General features: G+C 43.6%; 1 protein-coding gene across 3 annotated transcripts in view; it reads right to left on the reverse strand.

Annotated features, from left to right (window-relative positions):
• Positions 1 to 15710, reverse strand: part of CHD6 (chromodomain helicase DNA binding protein 6) — a 161315-nt gene that overhangs the window by 36364 nt on the left and 109241 nt on the right. For all 3 annotated transcript variants that reach the window (XM_032462323.1, XM_032462321.1, XM_032462322.1), the window contains 4 exons: positions 4925 to 5089; positions 3444 to 3623; positions 2222 to 2332; positions 689 to 891 (listed from right to left, as the gene is read on the reverse strand). In XM_032462323.1, coding sequence (XP_032318214.1) covers positions 689 to 891; positions 2222 to 2332; positions 3444 to 3623; positions 4925 to 5089 — 659 coding nt within the window. The remainder of the gene's footprint in view (positions 1 to 688; positions 892 to 2221; positions 2333 to 3443; positions 3624 to 4924; positions 5090 to 15710) is intronic.

The raw sequence follows: 15710 nt of genomic DNA on the forward strand, positions 1-15710 counted from the left end.
ATTGAAGGGTGTTACAGGGAGGAAGGGCCACGCATGCCCTCAACATCACCGGACAAACAGGAGCCAGAGTGCTTTTCATCCTCAGTCAGGTTTATCAGTCGCCCTGAAGGCCTCGTCCTGAAAGACCTTTGAGGACACCATACTACAGCATGACAAATGTCATTAGGTGACCTGAACATCAGCAACCAAAAAGCTTCATAGGGCCACCAGAATGTTAAAAAGGGAGGGACGAAAGTATTTGGAGCACAGAATAAATCTGGAATTAAAACAGAGTCCAGCTGCAGTATCGGAAAGCAATGTTGAGCTCCCAGAAGCTAAACCTTCTACTCTACCAGAGCCAGAGCCCTGCTGCACGAATCATGCCTTAACTGTAACATCTGTTGCGCGGATTCCTTATATATCCTTGAGGGGAAAGGCAGGAAATCAGTACCAGGCAGCAAATTAGTAACAGAGATTTGCTGTGACAGGCATATGAGAAAACCATGGCCCATCTACAATATGGCAGCAGAGCGCAGTGACTGAGGGGGGTCATGGGCAGAAGGCACGCTTCTCTCTTACTCTAGCAGAGCCTCCACCAGCCCAGACTCCAGAGGTGATCGGCGAGACACACTGGAAAAATCTCAGGGGCTGGAAACCAGAGGGGATAACAAATACCACCACCACAACAACAGGCAGAGCTAGTACCCACCCAAAGATGAGCAGGTTCTTCTCCACCCGGAAGCATTCGGCTCGGAGGTAGCGCCTGGTTTTGTCATTGAGGCGCCTGGACCTCGTGGGCCTCTCATCAGAGTCACTGTCCAACTCTGAAAACTCCATGAGCTCATCCTCCTCAAAAGAGTTGTAGTGTTTGGTCTGCTTCCTCACGCGCGGGCGGTCGATCACTAAGCTTTCCTACAAACAGAGAGGACTGTTGGGGAGAAAGCAAGCCCCTCCTCTCTCTTCCCCCATCACCCCATCACAATGCACAAAGAACCACACCCCTGCCTCATCTGGCAGCAGGAAAGGCTCTTCCCAGCACACCTGCTGTGTCCACGACTGGCAGAGGGGATTCTCTGGGACTTGCTGAAGTTGGCGTGTTCCCCAGCCCCTAGTGCTGGCTGCCACCATCTGCTGGTTTTGCAGTCTTTCTAATAGCGGCCTGGGCAGATAAGAGCCCCCAGTGCCCAGAGTGGCAGCCTGTTCTTGCCAAGAAAGACTGGAGGGGTGCACCCCAGCTGTTACACCCAGCATGTGGAAGCAGCCTGTGCTCTGGAGACAGAAGTCGCAGAATTCCATCTGCTCAGCAACTTTCTGAAGACAAACACGTATTACTGCTGCTTCATTTTCTATCTTCCACTGGCACCACTAACCTTTTGTCTTTCACGAAAAAGATAATCTCTATCTCAGGGAACTCACCCATTCTGGGGGCTCCTCTGGTCTCCACCGTTTCCTGCTTCTCACCTCCTCCCCTGTACCTCTTCCCCAAGCTCGGCTAAGCTCCTGAATACTCCTCCACGCAGCCCAGGCAGGTAGAAAGTGATGCGTGCTCAACCCGAAGTGAGGTGAAGGGTCAGAGGGAAGGGTAGCTAACACTTAGGGGTGCCTCACAATGGGCTGGGCAGCTGTCTCCACAGCATTGTCTCCAGCTCTGCAGCGTGGGCATCACCACTTTCTCTGTTCTCGTCTGCTTCACTCTCAGTGAGATCACGTTCCTTGCCCAAAGGCAGGGAGCTGGTCAGTGGCACAGCCAGTATTCAAGCTCTGCTGTTATTCTAAGGCCATTCTTCTTCTCATGTTCAGAAATAGAAAAATTCGAGACACAGAAAGAATGGAGGTGATCCCAACAAACTTTTCTTCATCATGCTTTTTTCCCCCTCTAGTATCTGTCAGAGGTCAAGTTCCTTTCATAGGAAGTGTTGAAACAGAGGTAAAATAGTCACATGCCAAGGGCGGGATGTTGGCTTGGGTCAGAGGGCTGACCTTGACCTGTCTGGCCAGTTCCAGTTCTAACTGTCTTTGTCGAATTTCCCAGGTACCCAGCAGACTATACGCCCCATTAGGTCATTTTAAATTATAACAGTTAACATTTCTCAAGCCCTGTCTATGTGCCAGGCGTGTTTTAAGCGAGTTACATATAGCACCTTCTTTAAGAACTAAGGCTCAGGAGTAAAGAATAATTTGAGCTGGTTCTGTAAGACACCAGAGGAATGCTCAGTGAGATGAAGTACTCTCACTGCCGTACCTTTTCATTCTTTGCTTCCGTGTCCAGTTCAGCTATTTTAGCCCATTTCTGCCAAAAGTTCGGGTCATCTAAGGAAATATCCGTTCTGTTTCCTGAAGCCACAAAGCTAGCCTGTGAAGAAGAGTCAATAAACTGCTTGAACACAGCAGAAATCAACAAAACACCTGTGTGATCTCAAATGCACCAGAGACTTAAGTATATTATCTATCTGCCTTCAAAACCAAAGCCCTTAACGGAGCGTCCAAAATGAAAGGGAAAATCTCAAAGCTATTCCTTTAAAATTGTATTTTAAAGATTGAGTGGGGAAATTACAATTTCAACCTACAGGATCATTTTTTCTAACTTAAACTTGGGAGCAGGAGGACAACCCCTGGAAGACAATGGCAACGTACGTCTAGTTGCCCATGAGAAGTTAATCCTTGAAACTGCCCTGGATATAATTTTTCTTTCAGTTCACCCCAAAGTGTCTGCTCTGGGAAAGGCACTGGGTTAGGCAGTAGGAGATGCAGAGACTGAGCACAAAATGCCTTACTGGAAAAGCCCTCCCTCCACAAGGCACCACACAGGTGGCTGAACCCGACAGGCCAGGAAGCTCCCAGAGGCCATGGCAAGGGCAGCCTGAGAGTGATCTGGGAAGTGGTCTGATGACTTGAATTCTAAACACAGTGATCCGACGGGCAGAGGAAAGAGGCATCTAAACTAGAAGCTGGGAATATTTTTTTTTTTTTTACAGTTTTTTTTAAAATTGAGTTATAGTCAGTATACAACGTTGTGTCAGAAGCTGGGAATCTTGAATAAAATCTCTTTTCTCTTGAAATGAACAAAATACTTGCTTGAGTCTGAGGAATGGAGTGTTCACTGGCATTTCAACTCTCTGACACTCATCAAGGAGTGCGCAAGGGAGTCGAGATGGCCATTCAAGGGTTCTGGAGGAGTCTCTGTGAATAGGGAAGAGTGTAAACTGCAAATCCAAGTGTCCATCCTGCCCCCTGAGGATCAGCTCCGAGGATTCAGAGTGTTTTCTTTTATAGCTTCTGACCCATTATTCAGACTCCCTCTAAGAGCCTGAATCTTCAGGGTGGCACACAGTACAGACGTGTAGCTAGACAATCTCAACGGTTTGCGCTTAGAGAAGTAGGAGCCTGGCTAAAAAGCATCAGGGATTATAAGAACTTTCTTTTCACTGCCACCCAACAAGGACTCCACAGAGAAGGGCCAATACCTTGGCAAAAGTGGATCCTTTCCCTTCAGACTGGATGGTAATGGTGTGGGTTCTCCTCTGCAGAATCTGGTCTATGTCTTCTTCACAGAACTTGGAGCCTTCATCTTCCTCATCCATTAAGGCACCATAGGCACCTTTCCGGAGCAAGTCCTCTACCTCCATCTTTGAAAGCTGCTGTACCTGGACAGGTCACCAAAGGCTACTCACAAAGTGGGAAATGCACAGGAGAAAAACAGCCCCAAATCTGACCTTCACGATTCAGCACACAGTTCCTCCACTAAGAGCATATGTCAGAAAAACAAAGACATAGACAACAAGCTTCAGAAAATGAAAACCCAGATAAAGACACTCAAGAGAACTATGAGGAGGGCAGGCAGACAATCCTCTACCAGGAGCTCTGGAATAAAACCCAGCCCACGATCCAGTGGCCCTAACATTCCTCAGGATGTTGGTTATTATCAAATGTCACAAACCGTTAAAACTATGCATCACTGAAGAGAATATATTCAATGTTTACTTTATGTTTTTAGTTTAGTCTGTATCTTTAAAAACCTCCATATGTACCAAATGAGCTAAAGAATAATGACTTACTCACTATTAAATAAATACACTAGTACTGGAAATGATGTCATTTCTTAACCAAAGAAAGGATCCCGTGCCAAGTGTGAGCTTCTCAATTGCTTGCTGAAAACAGGAAATGGGAGTTCAAAACACCGTTTCCTGGTTTTAATTAAGAATCTGGTTCTCTTTACATCAATCACAGGAGGGAATTCCATGACTCCCAGCACTGGTAACCTCAAGTATTATACTCAGCAACACGCATAGCTAAGAGGATACAGAACATCTGGACTAAAGACAACTCACATAGAAGGTCCAGAGATTAAAGAGATAGTTTGCTTTGTGTGCCTCTACTTTAATACAATTTAAGACTCTTAGCAGCGATTTTTATTCCCTCTAGAGGGGGAAAGAAGATTTTATCAACTGCCATATTTCAAGCTGATCATTCATTCATTCATTCATTCACTGACTATCATGCACTGAACATCTTTAATATGCCAAGTACTATCAGGAGCACTGGGCAAAATAAAACAGCTCACCTTCATGGGCCTCAAAGTCTGGAGTAGGAGATAAAGTATGGTGACAATAGATAATTTAGATTTAAGAGTGTGAGATCTACTGATTTCCAGCGGGCAATGTTGGAAACTCTGTTTACTGAAATGTTACTGTTCAGTAAACTGGGCATGTTGGTCAATCCTCCCGCCTAACTGCTCCTCCACATTTCCTTTATCCATCTATAAGATGCAGAGACCTGACACTGGATTATGCTCTATTGCAGGGAATGATCCAGCAAAGATGGGCAGCCCGACTCAATTTTGTGAGAAGGAATCTTAACACAGCAGCAGGAGTGAAGAGGTCAGACAGGCCCTGGGTTGTGTGATGAACCCTTCCTAAGGCCCTAGAGCAGGTTCCGGCACACTCACTCCGTTGGTGCTGCCCTTGCGGTTGATGTCCTGAAGAACAGCCTTGTCCAGACCCAGCTTTAGGCTGGCCTTGTCAAACATTTCCCGCTCGTAGGAGTTCCGAGTGATGAGGCGATACACCTTCACGGCTTTACTCTGGCCTATCCGGTGACATCGGGCCTGAGCCTGCAAAGGAAGGAGGGTCACGTGCATCATGTCACTGGATAGAATGGCAGCAGCCCAAGCAACAAGGAAATGCCTATATTCCACGTGGTGTGAGTGGCTGGCTGTCAGTTATGAGTCATGGATGATTTTGGAACTGAGTTCACTCAAATGCCAGCTGCTCATTCAAGAGCACTCATTTCACTGCCCATTATATATCAAGTGACTGCTGTGTACTGGGATAAAGTGATGAGAAGGACCTGGCTTCCTACCCTCCCCACTTGTGGTCTGAGTGCGGGCACCCATTCCCAGGGTGCCGTCCTGCTCTCTTGGGAAATGTCTCACTCAGAGCAAGCAAGCAGCACTACTTTTTAAGTTTTTTCATTTTACTATAGAAATTTTCACACATTGACAAAGAAGAGAAAAGTGACCTCTTATGGTCACTCTTGCTTCATCCCTACTATGCCTCTACCCTCCAAGATTATTATGAAGCAAACCCTAGGCATCATACTGTTTCATCCTCACATATTCTAATATATATTTCTAAATACAAGGACTCTTATAAAACACATTACCATAGCTACACTTCAAAAAGTTAACACTGAGTACTACCTATCTAGTCAATGTTCCCATTTCCCTGCTTATCTCATATCAACATTTTTAAGTTTGCTTGTTTGGATCAGGATCCAAATAAAGCCCACGCATTGTAATTGGTTGGTAAGTCTCAAGTCTCTTTTAACCAAAGATACCCTCTGCCTTTGATTTCTTCTTTTCTCAAATGCATTTTATTTGTTGAAGAGTAGGTATCTGTCCTATAGCTTCTCACAGCCTACATTCAGCCGTTTTTTCAAGGAGTCCTAGAGCCTCTTCTAAAGTGGAAAACGGCACTTAGAGACAACAGTCTGGATGCTGCAGGGATGCTCACTGTCACGAGGTTGGTCAGTGTTTCTAGGCCTTTTCAGTGGCAAAAGTAGAAGTGTGTGTGTGTGTGTGGTGTGTATGATCATGTGCACATCTAAGACAAAATACACCATGAGATCATACTGTTATTTTTAAGTCAAATTTGGGGCTACAGGATTTTAACTTCACCAACCACACATCTGTATCTCTTTTTAACCATGTTGAAAAGCTCAACTCTCAACCATGCCAATATCATTACTCATTTGATTTATTTCACAGTATATACAATAGTCTCAGAAAAACAGTACCTCTGTGATCTCCCCAAAACATAATTACTGAAAACAATGTGACATTTTTGAACCCCTCCCCAGGGTTATATCCCACTAAGTATGTACGGCCAAATTACAGTGTTTGAAGTACACGCTTGCAGATAGGTTTCTTTTTCACGGTGGCAGGATTAGCAATTCCAAAACTACTTTCTGTGTAATCTAGGATTGAGCAAATAAGTAAATATACTGAGGGTAATAGGAGTCAGGGTTTTCACCGTTGAAGAAGGAAGTTACAAATATGGAAAGAAGAAAAAGTGGAATAACCCTGTAGCATTAGAATGGATTTAGACATATCAATATTAAATCATGGTTAGGTGTGTACATGAGTGTATACAACCACACATTTACACAGACATAGAAATAGACATCAGTGTGTGTTTATGTTTATATTTATGTACACACGTGTGTATACACACATACACATACGAATGCATGGTATGTATGTATGTGTATCTGTATTCCCTGTTGTATGTATTCTAGCTATGTCCACTGAGAGAGCTTAGAAGCAATGGCATCCCAGTAGCAAAGAACATAACTAGCTCTCAGGCCTTGGTTTCTAAATTCCATTCCCCATAAGACAGAACCAAGGCATGTTAGAGAAACAATTAATTTCAGGGCTACGGTAGACCAAGAAAGCGTAGGATGAGCCTGAAATCTACCACTGTGCCAGAATGTAAGGAAGTACTCAAAGAATGATGCAGACATATCAAAATAACACCTGAAACTTGAAAAGGCTTCCACTGGCTAAGTCCAGGACTATTTGAACATCAAAATAAATAAAGACAGTAATGGATTATACTGTATAGCACAGAGAAATATATACAAGATCTTGTGGTAGCTCATAGTGAAAAAAAATGTGACAATGAATATACGTATGTTCATGTATAACTGAAAAATTGTGCTCACATTGACGGAACATTGTAAAATGACTATTACTCAATAAAAAAATGTCAAAATAAATAAATAAAGACAGTAATGGAATATAACCCATGGAATAAAAAAAGAACCCATGAGTACACACCATGTGTGTATTCATGGTGTATACTCATATTTGTGTCAGTGTCTACTGACATAAATAAACTAATGGGAGAAAAGGGGAAACTTTTCCTTATAGTAGAATGTAACAGACAAATGTAGAATGACAGAAAATGAACACTTTGGAATCATCACAGTGATGACTGATCCAGGTAAAAATAATCAATGGAAACTAAAACCAGCAGGTGAATCTTTGATGAGGAAAAGGATATTTACACAGTCTCAAAGTGTCTCTCAAAAATTACTTATTAATTTCAAAGAGGAAAATAGCAACTTCACAGTGGAGAAATCTGGCAGACACACTAACTAGGAGCTTCAAAGTCCACATTATCAACAAATGGACGTCATGTGTGTCTTGATGTGGCATACTGAGAAGGACACATCAGTCTGTGGCATAACTGAACCTGAATCCAATTCCGAGGAAATACAAACTCAAAATAAAGGACAGTCTATCAAACAACCAGCCTGCACTCTTGAAAGACATCAAGGTTGTGGAAAAAAAAAGATCAAGAACTGACCCATTACAGGAGATTAGAGTTATGAGAACTAAATGTGATGGATGATCCTGGTCTAAATCTTACACTGGGGGAAGAACAACTATAAAGGATGTTGAAAGAAATGATAAAATTTGAATATGGACTGTGGATTGGAGACACTATTCTTATTTCTTGATTCTGAGAACTGAACCATGGTTATATAAGAGATTATCCTTGCACTTAGGAAGCACACACTAAAGCACTCAGGGGACAACTTACTTTCAAATGCTTCAGACAAGAAGTAGTGTGCGTGTGTTGTGTGTGTGTGTGTGTACTCAGGGAGACAGGATAGGTTAAAGAGGGCAGAAATGATAAAGTGAGGCAAAATGTAAACAGTTGGTGAATCTGGATAAAGGATATACTGGAGTTGCAAAATGAAATTTTACCATAATGAAAATATTTAAAAATTAAATACAGACATTTGAAATAATTCTCTCTTCAGGTTATGCCGTCCGCTTCACATGTAGCTAGAGTTAACTGTTTCATCTTGCTTTTGAATCAATCAAGGGATTGACACCCCCCTCCCCCAAATTAACTTAACCACAATGAAGGGGGTGGGAAAGAAAAAAACTAAACCAAGTAACTTCGGAAAATGGCATTTTGATAAGACTGATTGCCTATAAAGTGCTTTAGTCAATAATAAACACTGGTAAATTTATTTTTCATAGACTATGGGTTAGTAATTCTGAAACTATGCATATACTAAGATTGAACAAATGAGTAAATATACTGTGCTATGATAATGAGATGCAGGCTTCTCATAGCCAGAGAAAGGAGTTACAAAAAGGAAGGGTGGAGAAGACTAGAATGAATCCTGTAGTGTTAGACTGGAATCAGAAATCTCACTAGGGATAGACAGATAAGAAACGAATACAGATGTGTGGTACGAGGGCTTCTGTCAGTACACACGCATTATTTCCTAGCTTTATCTGCTCAGAGAGTCTAGAAGCAGTAACACTCCAGTAGCAATGGGGACATCTAGTAACCATGTCTTGGTTTCTGAATGCTATTTATTCTCAAATAAAAGACCCAGGGATCCTGGGAGAACTAAGTCAATTCCATGGTTATGGCAAGAAAAATGTAACATGAACCTGAATGTCTTCTGGTGTCAGAGAGTGAGGAAACGCTCACAAACTGACGGGAGCGTGTCAGGAGGAAACAGGAGCCAACCTGAAGGGCCTCCCGATGACCAACTCTGAACATCAAAATAAATAATGAGAGTAACTGATTATAACCCATAAAATAAAATAAACATTCATACTGATAAAAATAAACAGACAAATGGAAGACAAAGGACAGCTGTTCCTTATAGTAGGATTCCAACTAACAGATGTAAAAAGAATGACTGAAATAGAAAATCTCCATTAGCCAAACACCACAATAATAATAACTGAAGGCAAGAACTATTGAAGGATGATGCTAAAATTCATAGGCAAAAGTACGATAAGAAACAGAGTATTTATAGCATCTCAAAATACCTCCTCCCAAGATATTGATTATATTTAACAGTAAAAATAGTTATTTTACTGTGGAGAAACCTGGCAGACACCACCTCAACCAAGTAATCAAGGTTAACATCACAAGTAATAAGACATATTGACATGATGTACCATGAGAAGGACATTAACATCACTCCTGTGACATTTTTGCCAAAAATGTATAACCTCAAATCTAATTACAAGAAAAACATCAGGCAACCACAAAGTGAGAAACATTCTACAAAATGCTGGTGAGTACCCTTCAAAAGTGTCAAGGCCACGAAAGATAAGGAAAGTTGGGAGCTGTCACAGACTGGATGAGGCTAAAGAGTTGTAACTTCTAAAGGAAATGTGTGATCCTGAACTGGATCCCAGACCAGAAAAAGAACCTTTGTAGAAAACTGAAGGGTCTGTAGATCAGAGTACTCTACCAAAGTTATTTCCTGGTTTAAATAATTACACTATGGTCATATAAAACGTTAACATTAAAGGAAGCTGGACAAAGGATCCTAGAACTCTGCACTATTTTGCAAAGTTTTATAAGTTTAAAATGATTTGAGGATAAAAGTTTTCAAAGATGTGGCCTTATAATGCTATAAAATACTTAAGACAGTTCCAAAATCAAATACACAAAAAGACATATTCAGAAAAACCAGCTTCTGTCCTTGTCACTTCCCTGCTCCCCTACCCCCCAGCCCCTCATAGGTAATCACTTAAAATGAAGGTTCTGTTTATCCTTCCATGGGGGAAGACATGACACACAAGACATCCAGCCTTTTTAGACAAATGCTAACATCCTATATATACTTTTTCCACCTTTTTTCACCCAACAATATATTCAGGAGACGACTCTATAGCAGTATGTAGAGATATTCCTCGTTCTTTTATCAAAGCTGAATGTACTATGTTTTAGTCAGTAAGTCTCCTACCGATGGACAACTAAGTTGCTTGGCTTTTGGCTATTACAATTAGTTGCCACATCTTCTTTTACTATCTTTAGTGGTAGTAAATCTCTATTACTGGGGGAAAATCTGATGGAGAGCTCTGGTAAATAAAGCAAGGGATCAAAGTAAGTACTATGGTTTGTGGACTTGTAAAGCAGGAATAATATGTGGTCATTAAGCACTGACACTGATTTTCTTTTTCTGGCTCAACTAACTGGTGTTGAGGGCAAATTACAAGAAGGAGTTTAAGAAATGTTCTGAGCAAAGGTCTGAAAGAGGAGAGCTGCAGACTCCACTAATTTACTACCTTCTTGGAACCCACATCCCTGTTTGTCTTCACTGCCAGAACCCTGCTTCTTAAACAAAGGCAGCAACGTATCCAACTGAAACCATTTCCAGCCTCCCAGGGCTGGCGAGGCAATATAGTGCTGGACAGTGAGCTGTAATGGCAGTCTACCAGTGGTATTTGGAAAAGTTCTGCTCTCCTGAAAAAGTATCCCGTCTTCCTTCCTTATTTTTCCTACCTGGGATTTGGAGTATCCATTTAGAACCAAGAGTATGTAGACCACACTCACTGAGGATGGTGGAGCAGAAAGACAGAAGGAACCTGGGACTCTGATGACACCAGCAGCCACATCACTAATTCTGGAATAGCTAACTTCTCCTTAACTGAAAAAACAAACCTCTGCTGGTGGGGAGGGTGAGTACAGGATATTGTCATAAGCAGCCAAGTGGTAGCAAGAGACACACGTTCCGCCAAGATGACTTACTTAAGGATAACAGGATGAGTCCTGTCACATTTAAGAGACTTGTCATTTTAGAGCCAAATCTCAAATAGTTAATCATTTATTCCTGATTATCCTAATCAGAACTCACGCACACACAAACGTAATACAGACGGAAACATTCAGAACAAAGGCAGCAACTGAGATGAAGTCCAAACAAGTTGTATCCGCAAAGGTATAAACACAGAGCCTTTGCAGTTAGGCCGCAAGTCGGAGGCAGTGGTACCACCCGCCCCCCACCTCACTGACGGGAAGTTCTAGAGCTTGAATGCTCTCCTGAACCATTTGTTCTTTACTTTTTAATACATTTGAGGTAAACAAAAGCCTATGAGAAACAAGTAATAATGTTCAGAAATTAAATTAAAAATTAAATTAAAAACAACAACAACAAAAATTAAAACAAAAACAAAAACCAGGTACGAATCCCAGTGATTACAATGGGAAGAAAGGGGAATGTCCAAACAGTGACAGATTTCCAACTGATTCCAGCCCTCAGCTCACTTTTGTCAGGCTCAAGTCCAGAACTTGACAAAAGCTTACACTGTGTCTTCACAATCACGCGAAAATTAAATAGCTGGTAAAAAGAACCAGGTATAATGTTGATTCCTTAGCTCTATTACATTTTAGAGGTACATTTTCTTTAATACTTTAAAATACTTCTTATTCCTCAATGAAAATCCACCCACCAGAGAGATTAAAAGAAGTCTCTCTAGTTCCCCCTGAACCCAACCACTCCTAGCACGCTGGGATAGTTTCCCAGTTCATTTTCCACACACAAGTATTTTATTTCAAGCCTAGCAATTTTACATTCTTCTTGTACTCTACAAGTCTGTGTCCGCAGGCCACCTACTCATGCAGAAGAGGAACCAGGGACTCTCAATGCCCTGGTATGAATCAGGGAAGCCGCCCTCCCTCAACTATCTCCTTTGCAGGCCTACTTTGGAATCTGAAATTTCCAGCTCCAGATTCATTCCTTGGAGAAAGGTATTGTTCCCTCTTACAATGCAAACATCTCTGGGAAAGAGCACAGGTCTCTGCCCACTGCGCTGGATTTCCACTGTGTGATTCAAAAGTCCAGAGCACTTTTGTTTCCCCAGGGCCTGGCCTGGTGTTCAGGGCTCAACAAATGTCAGTAAGAGCTGGCTGAGAACAGGAAGGAGAGGGGCGTTAGCAGCATGGGGAAAGGGAGCTTTGGGGGCAGCAGATAAAAGGAGCAGGGAGTGAGAAAGAGAGGACACTGAGAAGAGGCAGGAGAGCACAGAAAAGAAAACTGAGTCCCTTCCTGTGGGACTGATGCTGTACAGGAAGCACCTGTCCCACCGGCTTCAGGTGGGCCACCGATGCTCACTCCCACTTCTAAGCAGTCACACTTTTTGTTCCCTCTGGAACATTCTTCCTACTGATCTTACAACTTAAGACCCTTCCCATAATTCAGGTCTTTGCTCAGATGTCACCTTCTTAAAGAAGGCTTCCTAGACGACTCTACATCAGGGAGCCCGATTTCCATCCTCTTATCCTGTTTTATTTCTTCGTAGTAAGTGTCGCTAACTGTCACTATCTTATTGTTTTTCCTTGTTTGTTGCTGCCCTCCCCCACTATAACGGATGCTCCACCAGAGCACACGCTATGGGGCTCACTCACTGCTGTGTCTCCAGCACTTCAAACAGTGCCCGGCACATCCCGGGGTTCAATAACATTCATGGAATACCTGGACTACACAATGGAGCAGGAAAAATTCTCTTTCTTCTAGTAAAGGAAAGTAAACACGAGAGAGTTTAGTCCTCCCGGCTCCAGGCATACATGCCATCAGGCAGGGTGCTGATAGCAGCTTGGTGGCGGTAGAGGAAGTGCCAGAGGGAACCAGCACCCCTCCTTTCCTGGAGCAGCATGTCAGCCCCTGGCTCCTCAGGCTGGATTCCCCCCTCCCTTCCAGAATCCCTCTGGACAGGCGTCAGCTGCATTACCCTCTGGTTGCGCTCTCTGCCAGGACACCCACGTCCAGGCTTTCTGAATTCTCCCGTCAGGGAGCTCATCCACAGGAAGAATGGGGAACGGCCCTTCCACTGTTACCTTGATTCCTGTTCAGTCTCAGAACTCCTGCCTCCCAGAGCAAAAAGCTCCCCAGGAGATGAGAATCAGAGTCACGGAGCAATAGAAGGGCAAGGTGCTGCAGCCGCTGCAAGGGGAGGCTGGTACTTGCTGTTCCCTCAGGGCCACCTGGCCCCCAGAGCTGCAGCAAGCTGGCTTCCTCCAAATGAGAAGGAAAGAAACCAGTTTTCCACTGCTCTTTTCCCTTCCCAGGCTACTGTCAGCACCCTGCACCATTTCCTGACCTCGGGGGTCACAGGTATTATAGGAAACCTGCAGAAAACCAGCTGCAGCTCACGTACTGGGACTGAATCCCAGCTGTGCCTCCTGGATGAAGACACAGCTTGATTTTTTTCACACACATTGATGCCAACACAGACATGTTCAAGGTTTGAGAGAAAATGTGGCATTTACTTGATGCCTCTCGATGAGAACTCCCTGGTAAGGGGACCTAAAAATTGGCTGACCTGTGACAGCTCAGATAAAATGACAACATCACTGAGATCCCTCAGTACTGGATTTATTCTCTTGTTGCCCCTAAGTAGTGCCCAGTTCCTGTCCTGGGTCCGAATGAACCTATGCCTCCATTTTCTAGAAAAGGGGCAGGAGGATTTGGGAAGGGCTGATCTGGTAGACACCACAGCAGGAGTCCTAGTTCTCCATCCTCATATTTCCAGAAGGGAATGTCTGCTCCCAGGTAGGAACACAACAGAGTCTCTCCCTCCTGCCTCCCCTACTTCCCTCTCTACTCCAAAGGAGCAGCTGACCAGGCTAGTGAGACAGGAGACCTGATCAGAGCTCCTATAGACTCGCGCCCCGCCGCCCCATCTCTTGCGAGGGCAGGACTTCCCCTTTCTGCCACTGGCAGGCTAACCAGGCCGGCCTCTGCTCTGCCAGCAGTTCTCAGTGGGTAAGCCTAACCTTGGGATGAGGGGGCACACGTGCAGGAGTCCTTGGAAGCCTAATTCTGGCTATCGGTCAAGCTGTATCATCTAACCCACCATCACACTTTATAAAAGCTGATGATGCTCTGACCCTTTGCACTCCTGTGTCTATTTCTTAACTGGTTCAGATTGAAGCATGGGAGAGAAATATAATTTTTTAGACTCCTCAGACTCTAACAGGAGCAACGGAAACAGCATTTGACTTCAATGCCATTTGTTTTATGAAGACCTAGATTTAAAAAGTTTTTTAAAATATGTATTTAGAAACATATATATACATTTCTCTAGCAAATCCTACACCTCTAATTCTCTCCCCAAAGCACAGAAAATCCCAGCAAAATGATCAGAAGGCTGAATGAATGAACTTTAAAAATAATAACAAAAAAGCAGCAGAAAAGGTAACACTGCTGTCTGACTTCCAGCTGACTTTTCAGAGAATGGAGCTCTGTTCCACAGCTGTATGGTCTACAGGCCTGCCTCAGGCACTTGGGCCTACTTTAGCTGAGCCCAGTGTATCCCAACCAGGCTGGCTTCCCTGTCAAGGCTCCAAGGGGGTTTTCCCAGGGTCAGTCAAGAAACAGTGTCCTGGCACTGTCAGTGCTGCCTGCCCCATGTCGGCCCGCCTTGGAATCAGCATATGCTGCACCAGACCATCCAGGCTGGTGGAGACCACAGTGAACACTCCCATTTTCTACCATCTGAACTTGACCTCTGGAGCCATGCTAAATTCCACTAGGGTAGAGGGTAAGACCATGTTCATTATGGGACTCTCTTCTCGGCCCTGACATTTATACCAAGTAGCATGTGCTTCAATCCACTCACAGATAAATATTCTATGTCAAGCCCATCTTCCAAAGGAAATACGATCGTCTTTTATCAGAGTAGGAGTTGTGGTTTTTCAATAACCATCAAGAACTATAGATAACTGAAAGCTTTCATTCACTGACAAAAAGTATTAGAGTGTGTGCATACGTGTGAACAATTGTGTGTAAGTTAACACGACCCAACTAACTAGCAAAGATAGTAACAGGGAATTTTACCAGGGATAGTACTGTAGGAATGCACTTCACCGACTTCCACAGCTGATTTAGCTGCAGACCTGTGAACCACATGGTGGTCTCAGGGCCTTAGTCTCCAGACTCTATCTTCTCCATCATATCTAGAGCCCGTGGGTGAAAGGCAAACAGCAGGGAGAGTGTGTGCTGAGTGCACATCGTCTGGAGGGTGGGCTCCAGCCCTCGTTCTCTCCTCCCCATGCCAGGCAAGCAGAGAACCTTGCTCCATCAGTTGGGCAACTCAGAACAGCCCGTCAGTCCCACTCCCCAATAACCACTGACCCAATTCCCTTCCCTAAAATTACTCAACTCTTCCCAATTCTTTTATTTCTACCTAGTATGGTGAGACATCTCAAAAACAGAGTTCCCTCTAAGTTATAAAGCTGTACATAAAAATAACCAAAATAGTAGCCAGGCTGGAAGACCACAAATTGAGGAACTCTAACTCTAACTTGGACCTGGGGCTGCCATTATCATGGACACGATCGCTCCTTTACTTTCTGCTACGTTCTTGGTACAAGTGCCCTGAATCACCCAAGTGCTGATGGTCC

The sequence above is a fragment of the Camelus ferus genome, chromosome 19, assembly GCF_009834535.1.
Source record: "Camelus ferus isolate YT-003-E chromosome 19, BCGSAC_Cfer_1.0, whole genome shotgun sequence".
Classification (NCBI taxonomy): Eukaryota; Metazoa; Chordata; class Mammalia; order Artiodactyla; family Camelidae; genus Camelus; species Camelus ferus.